The sequence below is a fragment of the Diabrotica virgifera genome, chromosome 3 (genome assembly GCF_917563875.1).
Source record: "Diabrotica virgifera virgifera chromosome 3, PGI_DIABVI_V3a".
NCBI classification, from domain to species: domain Eukaryota; kingdom Metazoa; phylum Arthropoda; class Insecta; order Coleoptera; family Chrysomelidae; genus Diabrotica; species Diabrotica virgifera.
Window position 1 is genome coordinate 182,189,787 of NC_065445.1, and position 21,706 is coordinate 182,211,492.

Here is a 21,706-nt window from a genome sequence, read left to right on the forward strand (position 1 = left end):
CTATAGGGTCTAATGATCAATCTCACCAAAACATAAGCACAACTCCAGTTAATCAAGATGTCAGTGTACATCCCGAAAAGAAAAACGAAGAGAATACTGAATCCATGAAATCATTTGAAACGGTAGCCCAAAAAACTCCAACGGTTTCCGTTAAACGACAAATGTCAGAATCCACATCGCCACACGAAGACCTCGAAAAACAACCCACATTTCAAAAACCCAAAACTAAGAAAATAAAACCGGACAAATCCATTTACGATGAAATGCAACCATTACAACGAATGTTTGAAAACAACAAAAACAAGCTTACACTGAACTTTAACCAGACTTTAAATTTCTTTGAAGCAGCTCCACAAAATGCAAACATACTGGATCTTCTTAAAACATATACAGACAATGTACCAGGTTTCCTTAATGATCTTGACACTATATACCCTCAATGCTCAAAAAAGTTGAAAACAAAAATCACAAACATTAAAAGGAAATTACACCATCAAATTTATCAACCCGATAAACCGACACCAATGGACAGCGAACTCTCATCCTCACAAGAATCCTTAAATACTTAACATTCACATCTATAATACAATGGAACCTTAACGGGTACCATACCCGTTGCGAAATGTTACAAAAGCTAATTGCTCAACAAAAACCGTCAGTTATTTGCCTCCAAGAAACTCATTTCAAAGATTCTTACCATGCTAGTTTAAAAGGTTTTAAATGCTTTTACAAAAACAGGACCAATAGAGATAAAGCAAGTGGTGGAGTAGCAATATATATCAACCAAATTTACGAAACAGAACCAATACATTTAAATACATCTTTAGAAGCTGTTGCAGTCACTATTAATAGTGATATAGAAATCTCAATATCCCACCAAGTGAAAATTTTTCAACGGCCGTAATTGAGGAACTACTTCAGCAGATCCCATCTCCCCGTATACTCTTAGGAGATTTTAATAGTCACAGCCCGTACTGGGGGTCCAAATTTCGATCATCAAAAGGAAAAACACTAGAACAATTACTTGACAGTAAGAACCTAAACATCTTGAATACAGGGGAACCCACAAGATTCAATATACAAACAGGAGAACATTCAGTTATCGACCTGAGCATGTGCGATCCTATCCTACAAACATCTTTAAATTGGGAAGTCCACCCCTACTTGTACGGTAGTGATCACTTTCCTCTCCTTATAACCCGTCCTTTCCAAACCGCATCAACAACCCCTCTCTCAAAATGGAAATTAAACCAGGCCAATTGGACACTCTTCTCAGACGAAGTAGACCAAAAACTGACATACCTTCCTGACCCTAGTACCTCGGATATAGCTCAGTAGTGGGCAAATGAGAGTTCTGGCCGCACAACCCCCACCCCTTTTTGTACCCCCCACCTGGGTGGGGGGTATACAGGGTAGGAGTGGGGGGTACAAAAAGGGGTGGGGGTTGTGCGGCCAGAACTCTCATTCCACCATTTTATACCACCACCACATTACACCCCCCACCACATTATACCCCACCACATTACACCCCCCACCACTTCATACCTCCCACCATTTTGTATACCTCCCACCATTGACCAGGTCAACGACCGGTCAAGAAGTCAACGACAGGTCAAGTAGTCAACGAACAGATAAGAAGTTAACAAACGGTTGAAAAGTCAACGAACAGTCAACGACCGGTCGACGACTGTTGAGAAATGAAGGATGGGAAATATAAAAAATTCCCCCGTTAAAGGTAGTCTATGAAATAAACAAGAATTAGTAACAACTTGATTTTTATTTAATACATTTACACCATCTACACCCAACAAGGTAGTTTCATTTAGTACTGAGAATATGTAGTGGGAGTTCACCTCATTAAAATAAAACAATTATTAGTACAAAAAATATGTTTATTAATTACTATCGCTGGTACAATAAAATCTAATTATAATATTATTACGTTTATGATTTACTTGAACCATCTTCAGGATCATGAATGTCTACGTCAATATCCTCATTACTACAAGTATCACCTTCATTATTTTCTTCTTTTCCATATAAAGCAGATGGGAGAAATTTTTTTATTCGAATTAAATAACCATCCAATTCTACAACTTTTAGTAACGATACAAATCCATATAAACAGATTTGGTTTTTAAGATACAAGTCGCAAATTTCAACACCTTTTTCATATTTTCTGGCTAATTCTATACAATATTCTGAAGAATATGGTGATGGACGCACTGCACCATAAATGGCTTCATGAGAAGCATCAAATTCCAAATTGGAGAAAAGTTGGTGTAAACTTTCAACACCACTCTTTAAATCCGTAACTTCGATGTCGGTAACGTAACACATCCACATTGTAAATATTAGTTACTAGCAGTGAAGCTGAAGAACGACTGTATAAGTTTTCTTTACAACACGTTATAAACTAAAACCCCCCACCAACAGATGGTTAGCACCCCACTACGATTTTATAATAAATCCATTTCAAAACTATCTACATAAAATTCACGCCCATCATTATTTTCTTCTTCTGGTAGAAGTAGTTTAGCTTGTTGGATTAAATAATCGAGATTGTTTTGTTGTTGATCAGGTGTAAACGTATCTATTTTGTAATGACCCCACGGTAATGTGTTAATAGTTCCAGGTATAACATACCTCTTATCATCGTGGGAAGTTAAAGCAACCTTATTTTTTAACTCGGTATACATTTCATGTAAATGCGACTTAAATGTATACATTTTACGATAAATCTTTGCATTAGCATTATCAACCACTTGTTTATAATCCGTAAATGTTAAAGATTTATTTATAACGTTTTTGGAAATCCCTTTAGCTTTTCTACAATGTTTATTGTTACTCAATGTCACACAATAAGCTTTGGCACCAGTACCACAAAAATTCGTAATTGGTTCACCTTTAAACTCATCCTTTAATTTACCAACTACTGATGGTGTTTTGGGTATATTAAAAATATTATCTACTGGGTAATTAGATGTATCAAATAAATCAAGGTTTTCTTTAATATCGCGGTACACGTTTTCTGTTTGAATATGTAAAATTAAAGAATCAGTGTCGGTATACAAAAGGGTTGCATCACCCATATATTTAGCTTTAATATAGTTGTAAAAGAAATCATACATACGAATTTTGGATATTTCTAAAATTGAAAAACCGACATATACCGGTTTGTCGTAAACAATTTTTAAAATATTCATTTGAATTGCGACTAAATTGTCAGAAAATATTGAAACTGAGTGGAAATTCGGCATACTAATAAATCCTTCAGCACCGATACTACCGGGTAAGTTTTCCCAGTGGGATAATAGTTTAATATCAACCCTTTTATCAACGTTTTCCATAGTTTTCCCATAAATAGAGTTGGTGTAATTCTTATATGTGCTTTTATCAAATTCATTATCTGAGGAATTACGTAAATTCGTATTCAATTCAATATAAGGTTTTAGCCACGGTGATTGAGAAAATTCTAGAATTCGATAAATTTTAGCCACCTTTAACCCTTGTTCAACACATTGTTTTAGATTTCTATAATGGATAATATATTTATGTTTCGGTAACAACGTTAATACAAGTTTGGATCTTTACCATTAGGAGGTATTATATTTTCAGGGCAAAACGGTAAGTCGTTGTGATGATCATGCAATGTTTCAGGATATGTTAAATCAACTTCCAAAACATACCCCTTCGGAGATTCATCATCGATTGATAAACAATCAAAATTAGTGATTTCTACACCATCTAACCACCGAAAATCACCATGTGGAAGGTATTGACTCATGGCGTAACCATAAAGATTTGTTGCGTCTAAATAAAGAATATAGGAAGTAGGTTTAGAACAATCATAATTTTCACAATACTGATTATTTGCAGTAGCAAATCTAGTGCTACATTGACTTATACCTCCACGTATTCCCTTTTTAAAAAAATGAAGCATATCAATATCTGTTAATAATTCAAGCTGAATATTAGTTTTACGCAACATGGCATCCCAGCTAAGTGATGGAGCTGTTAAATATTGAGCAGGATCTAATTTATAATTAAATAAACAATTACGCCGAAAATTTTCAAAAACGTCAGCTAATAATAAAACATCCGACTTTAAATAAACATCAGAGTACTCCCCTAAATTTTTACAATCAAAAACTCCCCAAACTTGCTTAGCTCGTAAATATTTTTCATTGGAAATACCTTCACCTTTTAAAACATCGAAAAATTGTTCTTGTGCAGGTAAAGATATCTCATTAAGTTTTGAAAAGTTATCCAAGTATGAATAAGGGAAAACGCCTTTCTGTCGTAACAATCCGAACTCTTCATTTGACCGACAATATTTTCGTAACTCTAGACATTGATCACCGTCAAGAGTTTTACTTAAATTATCTAGTGAATGAGGTAAAAATCTGAAAGAATCTACAAACCTTAATTTTAAATATGTATTTTGTTCTAGACCGCGATCAACTAAAAGTAATTTGGTAAATGATATATATTTTTCTTTAGTTTGTGCAATAACATCAATTTTTTCGTTATTTTGAGCTAATTTTGTTATAAAAAGATGTGCATCGTAATTGGTTAAATTATGCATAAAAACGGGGATAAACTTCGGTAATTTGTAATTTAAATTACAAGCGTTATGAGCTGCTCCCGAAAACAACCCCGTTAAATGTGAATGATTTCTAACCTTCATTTCGTTAATATCGAATGGTTTATCACAAATGTGACAGCACTTACTTTCAAAAAATTGTAATTCCTCTTCCGTTGTGAGTTTTTTCATAGGTTTAATATGTTTAAGGTATTTATGATAAATCGTGTAAACTTCTTTTTCTAGTTTTTGAATAAATGTTTCAGCCACATTATCACCGCGGTAAATAATAAGTTGTGATAAGCTATCATCAAAATAACATTTAATATAAAAACCGAATGAATATGGTGTGTGCTGGTAGGTTTTAACAGTGAATGAGGAATTATCAGAAGGTGTCACATGTTGTATCGGTTGTAGTATACTTTCAAAATCAGCGTATATAACAAACGGAACTTGCATTTGTTTATGAAAGTTGGAAAACTGTAAGATATTTTCTTTTTGTAGATGCCCAAATTTATTGAGAATCATGTCTGTAGTTGGAAGCTTAGTATATACAAAGTTACAATCATTGTCTTCATGTTTGTGAAGACGTTCCAAGGATGAGAAAAATTGTAAACAACCATTACATAGAAAAGTCTGACCATTATGATGTGATTTTTGACTTGATATTAACCGCGATAAATTTTTAATATAACAATAATGACTATTCCCGTTATCATCAAAAATAAGTAATAAATTAACATGTGTAGATTTTTTAGATTTTGTATGATATAGTGGTCCAACGATTTCCAATTGTGTAACATTATTTTTAAAACATTCACCGACCCCAAAAACGTTAATTGAAATATTATTTAGTAATTCAAATTTTGGTATATCTGACAATTTCATAGGGAATTCTATATTATGGAACTGTAAGAGACTAGTATAATGCGGATAAGAAGTAGTAAGATTGGATTTACCTGTCGGGTTAAAAATGGATGCGTTTACCGCCCAACCAAAACATGCTTCATCTTTATTCATTATATTAATAACCGCTTTCTTCACCTCGATTTGTCGTGGCAACCTGATATATGAAGAAGATCGTAGAGGGTTGTACTTATTGATATTAACTTCTAATGATTGGATTTGTAAAAGACTCCATCCAGAATCCTTTTCTTGTATTTCCGAAACCTTGGGTAATATTTCACTAATAAAATCTTGATATGCTTGTTTCAGATTAGTAGAAATAGTAATAATTTGATTTTGAGTATTAAATGATTTTAAATCATAAGTATCTTTTTCAGGTATTGTATACATAGAGTAAAGTTCGACATTAACTTTTATCACTTTAAATTCGTGTAAATAGTTATGTAGAAGGCTCAAAACGTTACCCTCAATTTCATTAAAAAATTCCATGTGGTCAGTGTGATGTTTGCTGCTAGTTAGACGGTAACTACTAATACGATTTTTAAACGAACTTGATAGTTTCTCAACCCCACTGTCTAGATAATTAATAACACTTTTGTGTGAATTACTACGTAAATGCCCTGTTAGCCCTCTTCCACAAATTTTTTTATAACAATCTTGACATTCTATAATATTGGATCTAGTTGTAACTGAACGGGCATTAGATGCTTCTGCGGTAGGACGGGAAGTTGCTTCTGCAGTAGCCGAATAGTTTATATTAGCTGATGTATCAACACCTGACAGTTTTGCCTTTTTCACTTTATTATTAAACCGTTGTGGACAACTTTCCCGTTTATGTCGAGTTACACTGCTTCTGCTGGATAAAACTTTTAAACAGGAGTCGCACTGCATGTTTCTTGACTGAAAGGTGGTGGACGTATGACGCAAAAATAAACAACGACAAAAGAAGTGTGATGTATAAATATAAACCGGTTTTCGAATACCGGTTTTGAACTGGAAATACCAGTTTTAAACTGGTGATACCAGTTTTGGAAATACCAGTTGGATACCAGTTTTAAACTGGATATCCTCGTTATTTTCAAGTAATAACAGATTAGTATTTATATACTGATTAGTATATACTGACTATGAGGTAGGATGAAACAGTTTTTACCGCTTTATCGCGATATGTGTGATTTTTTCTAAAAATTAATGATAGCTTCACATTCTAGACGTCAAGACCTTTCATTAGTGTGGTTGGAATGTGGTAGTAAGATGAAAAAACAGGTTTTACCGCTTTATCGCGCTATGCTTGATTTTTTTTCTAAAAATAATGATAGCTTTACACTCTAGACGTCAAGACCTTTCATTAGAGTGGTTGAAATGTGTAAGTAGGATGAAAAAAACAGTTTTTACCGCTTTATCCTGCTATGCATGATTTTTTCTAAAAAATAACGATAGTTTTGTACTCCAACCGTCAAGACCTTTCATTAGAGTGGTTGGAAGGTGGTGGTAGGATCAAAAATAAAAAAACCTCAAAAATAAAAAACCTCAAAAATAAAAAAATATAAAAAATGAAAAAAAAAAAAAAAAAAAAAAAGTTTTTTGTTTGAGAACTGGTTTCAGGAGGGCATCCACCTTTCTTTGTTTCAGAACTGGTTTCAGGACGGGCTTAAGAATCTACCCTACCACTTCGTTGGGTTGAGTTCTCTTATAAATTTCAGTTTAAGATGTTCGCTCAATTATTTAAGTCTTGTTTTTCAACCGCTTCCGATCCTGAAATGGATTTAGATTGTCATGAAAAGTGTGTAATCGCCGCAAAGCGTGTAATTTGTGAAGAGTCGCGTGAAGAGTCACCGGTACCGAGAAAAAAAAAACGGTGTGAATTGTTTGATGTCGTTCCGTCGGTCATCTCTCCAGCGGTGCCGGAAGTGAGTGGGAGAGAGAAGAGAGCGTCGTCAGAAGACAGTATCATATATGTGGGGTGTGAAACACTAACCCCAAAAACTATAGAAAGGGAGCGCTTAATTTTAAAAGTTAAGAAAAATAAAGTGGTGGTGACTCCCCAAACTATTACTGTAGCGGCGGAGGTGCACGCTCCCCCAAGCACTTCAAGTGACTACGTACCTGTTATCGAGGATATCTCCGAGCCCGAAGACGGTACACCTGTGCTAACTTACTCCAAACCCTCTGTCGAGGATGAAATATTAAATATCGCTGATTATAAATGGGAAGAAATTGAGAAACCCATGACAGAGGTAAAAGTTTTAGAAAAAAAAATAATCTCGGAGTCACAGCCGTCACTCAATACTGTAGTGGCGGATGTTCTACAAATCACAAATAGCGATGAAGCCCACCACATCGCGTTTTGTGACGATTTCAAAGGAGGGTTAGTGGCGGCTCTAGAACGCCATCGGGACCGCCTCAAGAATAGGTTGGACGAAAATATCAAGGATAGCGATTTACTTGAGGAAGCTGTCCAGAATATATTTTCGTATGCTAAGAAAATGATGGAGGCATTTCATTTGGAAAAAACTCGCCTAATCGTTGATCTTAACAACACAAAAACTCTCCTAGCGAATGCTGTAAAATCAGATTCTCGAGGTAAGAATTTTTGATTATAATATATCATAACAATTTTATAGTCGGTTCGCTAAACTCAGACACAACTAGCTAGTGATTTTAGTAGGTAATTTTTTGTTTTTTACCAATTTCACCAAAATTGGTAAAATTACTAACTATTTATTAATTATTAACTTAAGTAATTATTTTTTTACCAGCTTGTTAAAATTACTTACTAAAATAATGACAATTACAATACTGATTATGTTTTTCGTTTGTTACAGACTTATTCAGCAAAAATGCCGCTGGTGATATCCGGAGATGCGGAATGACGGATGAGGATGCATAAAGCGGTATATATTGTGTGAGTTTTTATACAATTTTTTATCTAATCTAACTTTACTTTTTACGAGCATAATAAAACAGTTTTTCACGAATTTTTACAAATTCTCTATTACGGAATTTTATTTCGTTCTTCTATTAATGCTATTTGTATATTAATACAACTTTTTACGTATCTAACTTTTACTTTTTACTAGCATAACAAAACAGTTTTTTACGGATTTTTACAAATCATATATTACAGAATTTTAATTTGTTCTTCTATAGTGTTTATAGTGTCTTATACTGTTTTCTATAATGTTGTTATTTCTTTGTTACAGATTCTACCCCGTAGGCGGCCCCCTGCAACCCTGTATAGTTAGTATGCATGATTTTTAAAAGTGTATATATTGAATCATAGTTTGTATTTATGTTTATTTTTAGTTAGTATTAATTATTTTTTTAAGTGTATATATTAAATTTTATATTTATGTTTATTTATTTATTTTCTAATAAAAACGTATTTAACAATATACATGAGTTTTTCTTACTTTAAACTTAGAGAAGTATTTAATTTTTATAAAATAATATTTATGACAAAGGGGGTAAGAAACAAATTTACTTTAAAAAAAGTTAAAATATTATTTTAAATCAAGCTTTTATACCTATCAAGTTCATAATTATTCTAGCATAACTTTATTATCATTTTGAATCAACTTTTTGTGAACCAAGTTCTATAGTTCGTCCAGTCTAATTTTTATAAAATTTCTTCTCTCCATCTTAGTAAGACTTATATCGTCATTTACACCATAATTCGATCGCTTTAAAAGTAGTTTTAAATAAAAAGCAAAAAATTATAATTTTGGTATCCATCTTAACCGCTTTCAACATAAAGAGTAAAAAATAAGCTTTTTATTATCAAACAGTTTAGTATTAATTTTATGTTTGGGTAGTAAAATATAACTTAGCAGGTTGCAGTATAACATATAATTTAAACATTTATTTAAAGTTGTATTAAATCTTGTTTTAAATGAAAAAACAGTAAAAATTGTGGTTTGCAGGTTGTAACAAAAGGGTGGAAATAAGTTTGTAAATAATTTATTATCAATTATATTTTCAGATGGTATATAAGTATACAAAGTAAATTATAATTTAACATGTTACAAATTATTATAACAATTAATTCCAACATTTACTTAAAGTTCTATGATTACATCGACAAGATCGGGTGGTACAATCATAGGTTCCCAACAGATTTCTTCTATCTCACACACACGCCCGTTTTCTATAGCCATATTATCATCAACGTTATCTTCTCCATCTATTTCATCCTCCACCCCGTCATCCTCTGAAGAAGAGTCCTCCGGGATTGTTGAGAGGCTGCATGCAGATCGCAGCAGGTTTGTTGTAGAATCGCATGGGCCGGGATCAATAGTGCCGCTACTTACCACCCAGTCCGTGCTAGAATCACATACGTCACTATTAACATTTACTAACATGTTTGATGGAGAATAGATTCCCGTAATCGCTACACCTCTCGTACTCTTCTATCTCTCGATTTCTATCACAGGTAGCACCCCCACCACCAGACTAATAAGGGTGGAAGTTGGGTAGGTGGATAAAAAATGATTATCCGGTCACGGACAGATCACTATACCTCTCAAACTCTTGAGTGTGACTATTTTCGATTTCTGTGGCAGGTACCACTCTCCACTACCAGACCGAACAATGAGGGTGGGAGGTGGGTAGGTAGATGGCAAAGAAAGGTGAATATCCGGTCACGGGTAGTTAGGTAACAAAAAGTTAAAAAAGCAGTCAAAGTTTTATTGGTTTTATCTCTTATTGTTGGTTTTTTACTTTTTGATAATACGGGAGGTTGGTAGGTAGACGGTAAAGAAAGGTGAATATCCGGTTACGGATAGTTAGATAATAAAAGGTTAAATAAGCGGTCAAGGTTTTATATTTTATTGTTGGTTTTTACTCTTTATTAATATTATTAACTTTTTCTGTTTTATAGCGTAATTAGTGTTATTAATGTGGTGAGTTTAAAAATATATGGGTTTATACCCCCCTCCATTCTAATTTTACATTATATAAATTATATCCCTGTATAACTTTTTTAATCAAACATGTGTCTTGACGATGGTAACTTTGGTAGTATGCGTTCGTTTGAGAATCGTTTACTATCATTTCAATATTGGAGAGGTCTAGTCGACCCCGTGTTGTTAAGCAAAGCTGGGTTCTACCATACAGGGGTTGCTGATGTGGTTTGCTGTTTCTACTGTAAAATCGAAATACACAAATGGGAATCATACGATATACCTATTGATGAACACATAAAGTATTCAACATGTCTGTTTGCAAGACTAATGAAATCTAAAACATTTGAACCTGATGATAAACCGAATATGTTGGTTAAATCAAAACCGAAACTTGAAAACTTTAAAATTTATGATTGTTTTTTAACTGTAATTGTAATTCTAACTGTTTTATATACAATTTGTAATAAATTATAAAATATTTTTGTACTACTTATTAGATTTAAATTTACATTGGGAACAAAGAAAGTTGGTTAACCTCTAACTTTGCTAAGAAAACTGGTTCACCTCTAAAATTTGTAGTTAGCGATACAAGTTTTAAAACCTGTTTTGATGCGGTGGAGTGGGAATCGATGGTGTATAACTGTATTGATGTAATCATAAAATCAGTTTATGAGTAAAAATAACTATAACCATGCATCAAGAAAGTGTTGAACTTATTATGGATAAAGTGAATAAATTAGTTACCAGTGAAACATCGATACCTAACTTAACATCTATTGGATATTACACCAACAAAAAAAAATTAAATAAAATTTGTGTAAACTGTTGGGTAGAGGTACTTTGTGAACTCGGACAACACAACATGTTTGATGATGTGTGTCTAAGGATAAAATTGCGTGTGTACGTTAACACATACCCGACAATGCGTTATCTATTAGACACAGCTTTGCAAAGAATTTTTGAACTTTCCGAAGTTTGGTTTTGGGTGGAACAATTCCTAAAAAAGACATCAACTTTTGATGACCTTTTCCCAAAACTTGTTCAATACCAACAATTGGAGCGTCTTAAGCCTATAGAAGACCTGCTACCACCAAGGATTCTAAAACGATTGGAGGGTGCGCGGTATCAACATCCTTGCAGATGTGAAGGTTGTTTTGGTAAAATCCTGTGAACTGTTAAGCTCATGGAACACCTGGTACTACCAAGGATTCCATGATTCATGCGTACGTGGTGTCAACATTCCTACGAGTGTGAAGGTTGCTTGGCTGTACAAGTGGACTATAGATAGAATTTATTATTGTAGTTTGAGTTTAAAAATAAAAAAGTATAAAATATAATTTTTTTATTAAAATTTACTCCATTACAAAATTATCATATATAAAAAATACATTTGAAAGAGCACATATACATTTTTTTTCAGAGTGGTAAAAACATTTTGCTTCCGATACTGGTAGTGGTGGAAATTCACCTACTTCGACTACAGGTGTAGTAGAATATTTTCTTATGTAATTCGCTTTTTCCAACCCTTTTACATAGACTATTTCAGCTTTCTCTGTTATTTTCCTTATAATTTTTTTAAACTCATACAATGGGGTATAACCTTCATTCCAAGAAATGCAGTGATGGTGTTTACTTAACCATGACACCTGCTGAATTAAATTGGGAGGTAACATTCGTAATGGAAAAGGAGGCTTAAATATATATACTATAACTTTATCTCCTGAATAACACGCTAATTCTTTACAAATAAACTTATTATTCTCGATTTTAAAACCTTGAATGTCAATAACAAGTTTCATATTTTCAATTGTTTAAATTTTCGAATAACGTGTTTTAGGGTTTCGTACTGTTGAATTTGTTTTTTAAGTTCTTTTAAATGGTCTGTGAAGTTATTTAACGTGTTTGCATGTGAGCGATACATCGTAAACTAACATTTATAATTGTTACTATCAAATAATATACAATTCCAACACCTGTGTATTAATACTGCTTTACTATTTTTGTTAGTGGATTGTATGTAAATTCCTTCTCATGTAAAATTAAACAATAAGCAGATACATCAGTTGTTGAAGGTGTATTTGTTTCAAATTCGATACGGAGAACGACAGACCCATTTTGGATCACTTCTTTCTGTCTAGAACAATCTATATGTATTAGTGGTGTTTTAGTTTTAAAATCTTGCGGGCTAAATATCGGTTGGTTTAAGTTTAAATTATAATAACTTGTCTGAAAACTTCCAAACATCTCATAAATTTGAGCAAATTTGTTAGTGTCAAAATCTATTTGTAAATCATTATAAGGTTATCGTTCAGAATTCAAAAATACCTTTATATTTTTAAGGTCGTTATGATCAAATTTGCTCATATCTTTAGTAATCTTTGATTTTCTCCCTTTCTGAAATGCGATAATGATATGTCTCGGTGTTTCAATGTTAGTACTGGTTTTTACCGCCCACGTATGCCGTGTCGCATTATTTAATGATGGGTATTCAATCATTTGCCACGAACGAAATTTAATTGGTAGCTCAATATTTTTATGAGCTATACTATTTAATCGTAGTTGTTCACGCATGCTTGGGCTAACATGAGCTACATTCCACTGTAATTTTGTAATTTCGACTTTAGGACGTTCGGTTTCGTCAATACTCACAACCGCATCGACATCATCGTTTGATCGTATTAAAATAAGCTCCTGCTTACAATTCATTATAATTCGTCTGAAGTCTTCAAAGAAACCTGATAATAATCGTAATGGTATGCAAACGTTAAAGTTACCATGGGCGTCCACTATTATTTTTTCATTTCCTGATTTTGGAAACCATCCAGCATTTTGGAATAGAATACTTTCGTTTTCGTTGAGACTTAGATAGTTTTTAATCGTTGATACCAGTCCAACCTCTCGAACAGAATCTATAATAACTCCATTTAATTCATACCGAAGCTCGCGAAATAAAAATGAAATAGCGTTATTTATAAATTTCAGTTTTGTTGGTTCCTTATCATCGTGTGTGAGTAGCTTCCCCTCTATGTCGAGATATGATGTCGAAGGTAACGTGTACGCGTCTAGATCTTGAATGGGAATTCGTATTTCATCGTTATAGTTCAATTTTCCGGGAATATATGGTGAATAGGTGTGAAATTGGTATTCTTGTATAGTCGTGTCATTATAAGGTTGCCCAGTTACATGTAACACTTCCATCACACTAAAACTTTGAAGCCAAGCTTTTTTAATAATAATCGATTAGATGGTGTTAATATTGCAACTGTTTTTTTGAAACTGTTAGATTTTTGCTTTCGGTTGTCTCTTTTATAGTTTTTTATGTAATGTGGTTGTTGGTAAGAAAAGTTTAAAACCATTATAATCGCTGTCGTAAATGTAAATTTATAGTAATCTCTTCTTGACGAAAATTAAGTAATTTACCGTTTTGATCAACAATTTTTATACTAATGTTGTTGATCGTCTTAACGCTGATGGGGTAATATAAAATATTTTGAGGTGACTCAACTATTTTATACCCACTCGGTACGGTAGGGAAAAACTGGTGGATTATATGAACTGGGTTCCCATTTAAATACGAGCCTGAAGCGATATTGCAGTCCACACAGATTGCATTCGTCACTGAAATATTTACTGGTTCATCAGAAACATGTGTTTTATTTGCTTCCAGTTCCCTTTTCTTGAATCCGAAAATTTTACCTATAGAGTTTTCAGTAGTGAAATATAGTGCACAATTACTTTCAATAGATACTTTAGATGTGTTTTTATCTGGGGTGATATTTATATAAGCAGTTTTATCTCGTTCTTTCATCAACTTCCTTAAAAGCTGAATTATATCTTCTAATTCATATGAGCCCAAGGGAATATGAGTTGTATAAGTAAAATTACGGCAACCAAAGAGAAATACATTATTAGATTCGTCAATGTTGGGTATGGAGTTAAAAGAATAAAAGTTTGTTAAACCAACTTCATAATCAAGACTTTCATCCAAGTAGATGGGTGGATTAAAATTATAACTTAACGTGGAAGACTTCCCGGTCAGGGTAAAGTTGTATGACATATTTTCTAGAGGCTTGTATTGTTTATACTGACCCACAGGACCTACTTATAGTGGTTATATAGAAATTGTAATGCGTATTGACCGCAGTTGTATGAATTATGTTGCAACCTTTCATAATTATAATTTATGTTCACAGAACCGCCAGTTTTAAAGTATTTGATTACATCGCGTGGTGGTGACAAATCACCATAAGAATCAAAATATATAATGTTATTGTTATCCTTTGTATAAGCTGTCCAGTGCGTACCTTTTCCACTATTTGAATCCATATTTATAATACCGCTTTCATTTGTTCGAATTTTATTTGGTAAGGTATCTCTCATGAAAACACCTCTAAAATGCGGGATTTTTAATACTTTCACATATTTTCTTATATCGACATCTGTTAACGGATGATGGGGGAATATTAGTTTTTTGAATATGGTTTTAAATACATTCCATACCCTTTAGTAGGTTTTAAGTATAACCCTTTACCTCCTTTTTCCATAGCAAGATTATGCCGTTTTTGTTCAACAATTTGTTCACGGTTGGTTTTTGCGTCGTTAATGGCCTTCATAATTGAAGCTGTCCCACCCCCAACAGCGCCTAAAGCCCCGAGTAACGGTAATAGTAAAGGTAAAAAACCTCCTTTTTTAGGTGTTTTAATAATACGTTTTTTTAAATTAATTTTTTTTCTTTTTAAGGAACTGCCTTTTTTATTTAACCTGCGCCTAAATCTTTTACGTAAACCCATACCTAATTTGCGTTTACCCTTCATCGCCGTTGTAACTAACCAAGCTGCTGTTTTTTCACCAAATGTAGCGTCTTTGGATTTTACCCGATCCCAAGCTTTGTTCTCTAGTATTTTATCAGCTTCGTGTCTTTTAGCAAGTTCTTTATGTTGGGAATATGTAATGTCGTGTTCTTTGCAGGCTTCGTCTAATAAATTTATTCCTGAATCACCGCGTGTAAGTCTTTTCTCTAGCTTAGTCCCCGGTCCACAATACGAATAACCTGGGATGTGTACCTCGACTGGTAGCTTATTAATGATAGAATTTAATAATCCGCGACCTCTTCGTTTTACTGCTGGATCTCTACTAACCCTTTTTTGCCTCATTATACTTCCTTTTATATATAATCTGCCACCCTATATATACCCACATCATTCTCAGATATAATGAAGATCGAAAAACAACAACTCTCTCTCCCTATTACAAACCACGATGTAGTTGTACAGGATAATAAAATAAAAAAACATGGGGGTTTATTTGGCGGTGATTCAAAACGCTGTCTTATTATAGGGCCGAGTGGGTGTGGTAAGACAAATACATTATTATCGTTGATTGTTCATCCTAATGGTTTAAGATTTCAAAACATTTATGTTTATTCCAAATCACTTCATCAACCAAAATATGTATACCTACGTGATTTAATTAAACCGATATCTGAAATTGGGTATGAAGAATATAGTGATTCCGCAAACATACCTACTCCAGAAGACGTTAAAAACTATTCAATAATAATCTTTGATGATGTAGCTTCTTGCGATCAAAAACTTATTCAAAGTTATTTTTGTTTTGGTAGACATAAACTTACCGATTGTTTTTACTTATCACAAACTTATAGCTCTGTACCGAAACAGTTGGTGCGAGATAATGCCAATCTTTTAGTGATTTTCCAACAAGATATGACGAATTTAAAACACATATATGACGACCATGTTAATATTGATATGAGTTTTCAAAAATTTAAAGATTTTAGTTCTTTTTGTTGGAAAGATAACTATGGGTTTGTAGTGATTGATAAGGATTGTTTATTATCTTCAGGAAAATATCGTAAAGGGTTTGATACTTTCGTACATATATAAAGGAAGAAGTGCGCCTTGTTAGTGTTAGTAAAAATGGATACTCGAATTGCTAAACAGCTGTTAAAAACCCGTCAGGCATTAAAACGTAAATACCGTAGTTTAAAAAGTGATATTACCAAGTCTCAAAGTCAGCTAGAAAAAAATTATCAACCCATAACAAAACCGCTTAAGGAGTTGTTATTAAAATTAGAACCTACAAGTAATATAAAACAAGAACCTGTCACTCCTAAATTTGAATCTTCTGTATCTAATTCTCGTCGATTAAGCGCACCGAATCTTACAAAATATTATCAACTTACGGCTTCATCACCAATTAAAGGTTCTACTCCATCACCAAATAAAAATTCTACTTCATCACCAAATAAAGGTTCTACTTCATCTAAAACACATACTAACTTTGGGGAACTCTCTATTATCCAGCCTAACGCGATCGAAGAAACATTCGAAACAAGTCATGGGGGAGATAGTGCAGAAAATTCAACCTTTACATCACAACATGTACGAAATAGTAGTAAAGATTTCAATCGATTATATGAAGAAACTCTACTAGAGTTTAACAGTATGGTTAATAATCCTGACGTAATGAGGAAATATTATGAAGTATTCACTAACCCTTTACCTCGGCAGTACGTTAAAAATAATATAGAAGATGTGGAAGGTGAATTTGATAATACATTAGGAGTGTATCACGATTTAGCAAACGAAAAATTCTCAATTGGTGATTCGAATATTGAGTTTGAAGGACCGGATATGATTATAAACGGTGTTAAGTATATAGGGACTCCAGGTCTCTATGAATTATTATTTAAGGCTAACCCTATTAGTTTTAAACGTGAAGATGTTAACGAATATGTTGATATTTTACGGAGGACCAATGCTCTTCATAGAGACAATAACCCTGAATTACCAATTAGAAGAATTGAGGCTAAAATAAAAGATAAGTATAATTTTATCATACAACCAGTGTTAGAAACTAGACCGCAACCTCCCCGACAAAGGTTGAGTTCTCTACCTTCAGGTCTTGGTGTAACAACTAGACAACACACTAAAAAATTTACCGGTAAAAAAGGCGGTGCTTTAACATTGAAACGGTTAACTACGAAGCCGACGGAGTATAAATACTTTGACAATTACAATGAAATCATAAAGAGACTTGGACTGCTTGCAGCATCACAATCTTCAGGAAATAACGCTCACGGTAACGAAATCATTTCCATTATTGAGGAACTTCGAGAAGGGGGTATAATTCAATAATAATGCCTATTAATAAATTTGGGAGCCACTTTCTAACTGATTTAAAGTCTTGTGATAATTCTACAAACCCGTTATATTTTATTTGTGATCCAACTTCTTACCACAGTAAATGTATTATAGCTTTAAGTGGGGAGAAAAAAACGAGTTTGAGCAAGGAGTTTTATGTATTAGATAATGGGGGTGTGTCATATATATTTACTGTGGACGGTATAATTGAAACAATACAGCATTACAGTTTTAATGGATTACTTTTAATAAATTCTACACAGTATAAATACGGTCAATTACCTGGTTTACATATAAAAAAAGGTGATAAACTTTCGTTTAAACTTGATAAAAGCCCTAACGTTTTTGTTCATATTACCCTTCAGTGCCCGCTGGAAAAAAATGTCTAATCTTAAAGAACAAGTCGTTAAAGAACTGCATAAACCTGCAAGAAAAAACTTTAAACGAAGACATGTTATAATTAAAGGTTTGCATGATTTGTGTCAGGCAGATTTAGCTATTATGTCACCCTTTGTTAAATACAACAATGGATATAACTATATCCTTATCGTTATAAATACATTTAGTAAATATGTCTGGGCGTCACCAGTTAAAAGAAAAACAGGGGCTGAAGTCACCAAATGTATGAAAAAATTTTTATCTCAAATGTCTAAATCCCCTAAACATTTACAAACAGATAATGGAACAGAATTTTATAATTCACAATTTAAACACCTGATGTCATCCTATGGTATAAATCATTACAGCACATATTCTAATTTAAAAGCAAGTATTGCTGAACGTGTGATACGGACTCTTAAGTCGAAGTTGTGGAAACAGTTTAGTCTGCAAGGTTCTTATAAATGGGTTAAAATACTACCGTCTATCGTTGAACAGTATAATAACACCAGACACTCAACTACGGGGGAAATTCCAAGTAAAGTTAATGATCGAAATGCGAAGTATATAACTGCTTACAACTGGTTAAAAACCGTCGATAAACGTAAACCCAAATTTCGAGAAGGGGATTATGTTCGAATAAGTAAATATCGTCACGCGTTTGCTAAATCATACACACCATCTTGGACCACTGAAATATTTAAGATTAAAAAAGTACAGTTTACCAACCCGACTACCTACTTACTTGAGGATTCCAAACAAGAGGAGATTAAGGGAGCTTTTTACACAGAAGAACTTCAAAAAGTTAAATATTCGGATGTATATCTTGTAGAAAAAATATTACAACGCAAAGCTAATCGAGTTTATGTTAAATGGTTAGGTATGGATAAAAGTCACAACTCTTGGATTAGTAAAAATAATGTCGTATAAATATAGAAAACGTAACTAAACGGATTTAGTTCACGCTTAAATAATGTCTGGAGCAGGTCTTTTCATTTTACATACCGTTGTGCAGGGAGTACTTTATATTTACCAACCTTATGCTGTGAAAGATATCCATATATGTTTTGATAAAAATGGTATAAAAAATGATAGTTGGCCTTCACAGTGGGTCAACATGAGCCTCTACAAGCTAAATGGGGTGGAACTTAGATTTGCTTACATACCAAGTAACAGTACAGTGTACAAACTACGGTTACCCTTCCCAAATTACTTAAACGATGAAACGGAATGGCGTCAACTATATAGCTGTTCAGGTGATACTCAAGTTGGAAGAGAATATTTATCAAACATTTGTTTATCCTGGTATTTAGTTATTTGTGTTACTTTTCTACTTGTAAATGTAATTATTAGATATGTTAAACATTTTGTATTTAATAAATTTTATAAATAAAAGACTTTTATGTTTTAATATTTATTTAAACCTGTTATTGTATACATACATTCTATGATTTAAACTTAAAATCGGGGATATTATTTTTGAAGTTTTTTCAATTCTTTTTTTAAACCTGATTGTATCTATTACAAACATTTCCCAATACCTTTGCCGTGCTTGATGATGTGCATATTTCCAAACTCGTAGAACATGTGTTTTGTTAAGATATTCATTAAAAGTTACTCTTTTCCCAGTTTGTGTAGACATCTTTTAGAACTTCTGGATACACATACACTAATTCCAAAATATTACTTAAATCTTCAAAGCGAATGTGGGTGCTTGCGTCGACACTTCTTAACACGTTTTCATAAAAATTACCTGTGTTGTTTCGTAATCGCTGATATAGACTCTTCAAATATTCATCGAAACTTCCTTGTTTTAAATGGTTAATATGATGTTGTATAAGCGGTAACACTTCCCATAATTTACAAATGCTTTCGTACCCCAAATATATATAGGAGTTAGTTTGAGATATTTTTATTACTTTAGCTTCCTGCACCTTTTCAAATTCTACACTATAGTTTTTTCTATCTATAGACACACTATCTCCCACTGTATACAGATAATTTGTAATTACTCCTTGGTAGTATAGTAAATCTTTCCAATCTTCTTCCGTGAATATCACCCGTTGCCCTTGATTACCGCATAGAGTTATCACTGGTATACACTCCGCACCATACTTTAACCCAATAGATACAAATTTACATTTTGATTTATTTAACTGAAAGCTTCTTTCTGCTATTATTACATCTTTTTTATTCTCCACAACATATTTTTGAACGGGTGTGTTACCACTAAAGTTATATTGAGACATGTTTACTCACTCGATAGACAGGTTAGCTAACCTTTGATTCTCTACGTCCGTCTAGTTAATAAGTAGAAGATGTCTGAAAGTGGGAGGTATCTGTAAGCGGGGGGGATGGGAGGTATTTGTGGGTGGGAGGTATCTGTGAGGGGGGGTGTCTGCGAGATGGGAGGTATCTGTGAGTGTGAGGTATAACCAGTTATTCTTGTGTTGGCTATTTATTTTACATCTAATCAAACATTTAGTATCCGACATGGGTTCTTACAGTAAACACTTTCCTGCTATTCCGTTGAGTGCATTTTCTTCTGAAGAATTACGTGATTTTCCTTTACAATATCTTCAGTATATGAAAACATCTGATTTACGAGAAATTGAACATAAACTACCAGATGAAGTGAAAAATGATCCGCATATTCGACAGAAAATTACTCGCTGTTATCACCATTGGCCTTCCACCTGTGATGGGGTGATGTATCCTCCTTCTATAAGTGACTGCTATATTTGTATTTTAAATCTAGTTGAACATAATCCTTTATTAGAGCAAGTGATAACGGATCATTACCTTCGTCGTAAAGATTTTTGTTTATTTAACAAACAAGAGATGGAGCGATTTCCAGCGTGGTACCTTCTGGATCACGTAGATGGGTTTGATTTGTTAGATAAGTGGGATGAACTTCCACCACATATTCGTGAAAATGAAGCTATCCAAATGAAACTACCTTGCTGGGAACACTGTTCTACTTCATTATTTAGCAATTACCTACCATACAAATATCAATGTCATAAATGTATTACATAAAAATAAAGTTGTTACTAATTCTTGTTTATTTAATATATTTTACCTTCCCCACCCTTCATTCCTCAATAGTTGTTGACCGGTCGTTGACTTCTTAACCGTTTGTTAACTTCTTGACCGGTCGTTGACTTCTTGATCGGTCGTTGACTTCTTGACCGGTTGTTGACCTGGTCAATGGTGTGAGGTATACAAAATGGTGGGAGGTATGAAGTGGTGGGAGGTAAAAAGTGGTGGGGTATAATGTGGTGGGGGGTATAAAATGGTGGAATGAGAGTTCTGGCCGCACAACCCCCACCCCTTTTTGTACCCCCCACTCCTACCCTGTATACCCCCCACCTGTATAATTGGGGGTGGGGGGTATACAGGGTAGGAGTGGGGGGTACAAAAAGGGGTGGGGGTTGTGCGGCCAGAACTCTCATTTGCCCACTACTTAGCTCTAACTTATGTACAATTTTCCGAGGTACTATTGGAAGCGGGGTACAAAGCAGTGGGAAAAACCAAAACTAAAAACTCACACACCAGTACCGTGGTGGAATAATGAGTGTGACGAAGCCATCAAAAAATACAAGCGGGCTTTTAACAAATTCAGACGATGCCCAACTACACAAAATCAATTAGAATATAAAAAACTAAGAGCTGAATCGCGGTATAAGATTAAGCAAACCAAAAACACAACTGGAAATCTTTTGTGGCATCCATCAATAACTCCACCCCCCTCTCTACATTTTGGGGAA

The 21,706-nt window shown here is 33.6% G+C and overlaps 2 protein-coding genes across 3 annotated transcripts in view; both read left to right on the forward strand.

Moving 5' to 3' along the window:
- Positions 1-21,706, forward strand: part of LOC126881432 (zinc finger protein 227-like) — a 159,983-nt gene that overhangs the window by 127,155 nt on the left and 11,122 nt on the right. The window lies entirely within an intron of this gene.
- LOC126881433 (uncharacterized) lies at positions 1,723-8,886 on the forward strand. The gene is made up of 3 exons (XM_050645710.1): positions 1,723-8,074; positions 8,317-8,396; positions 8,695-8,886. Exons 1-2 carry the CDS (start codon positions 7,201-7,203, stop codon positions 8,379-8,381), a joined length of 939 nt encoding a protein of 312 aa, XP_050501667.1. The 5' UTR covers positions 1,723-7,200; the 3' UTR covers positions 8,382-8,396; positions 8,695-8,886.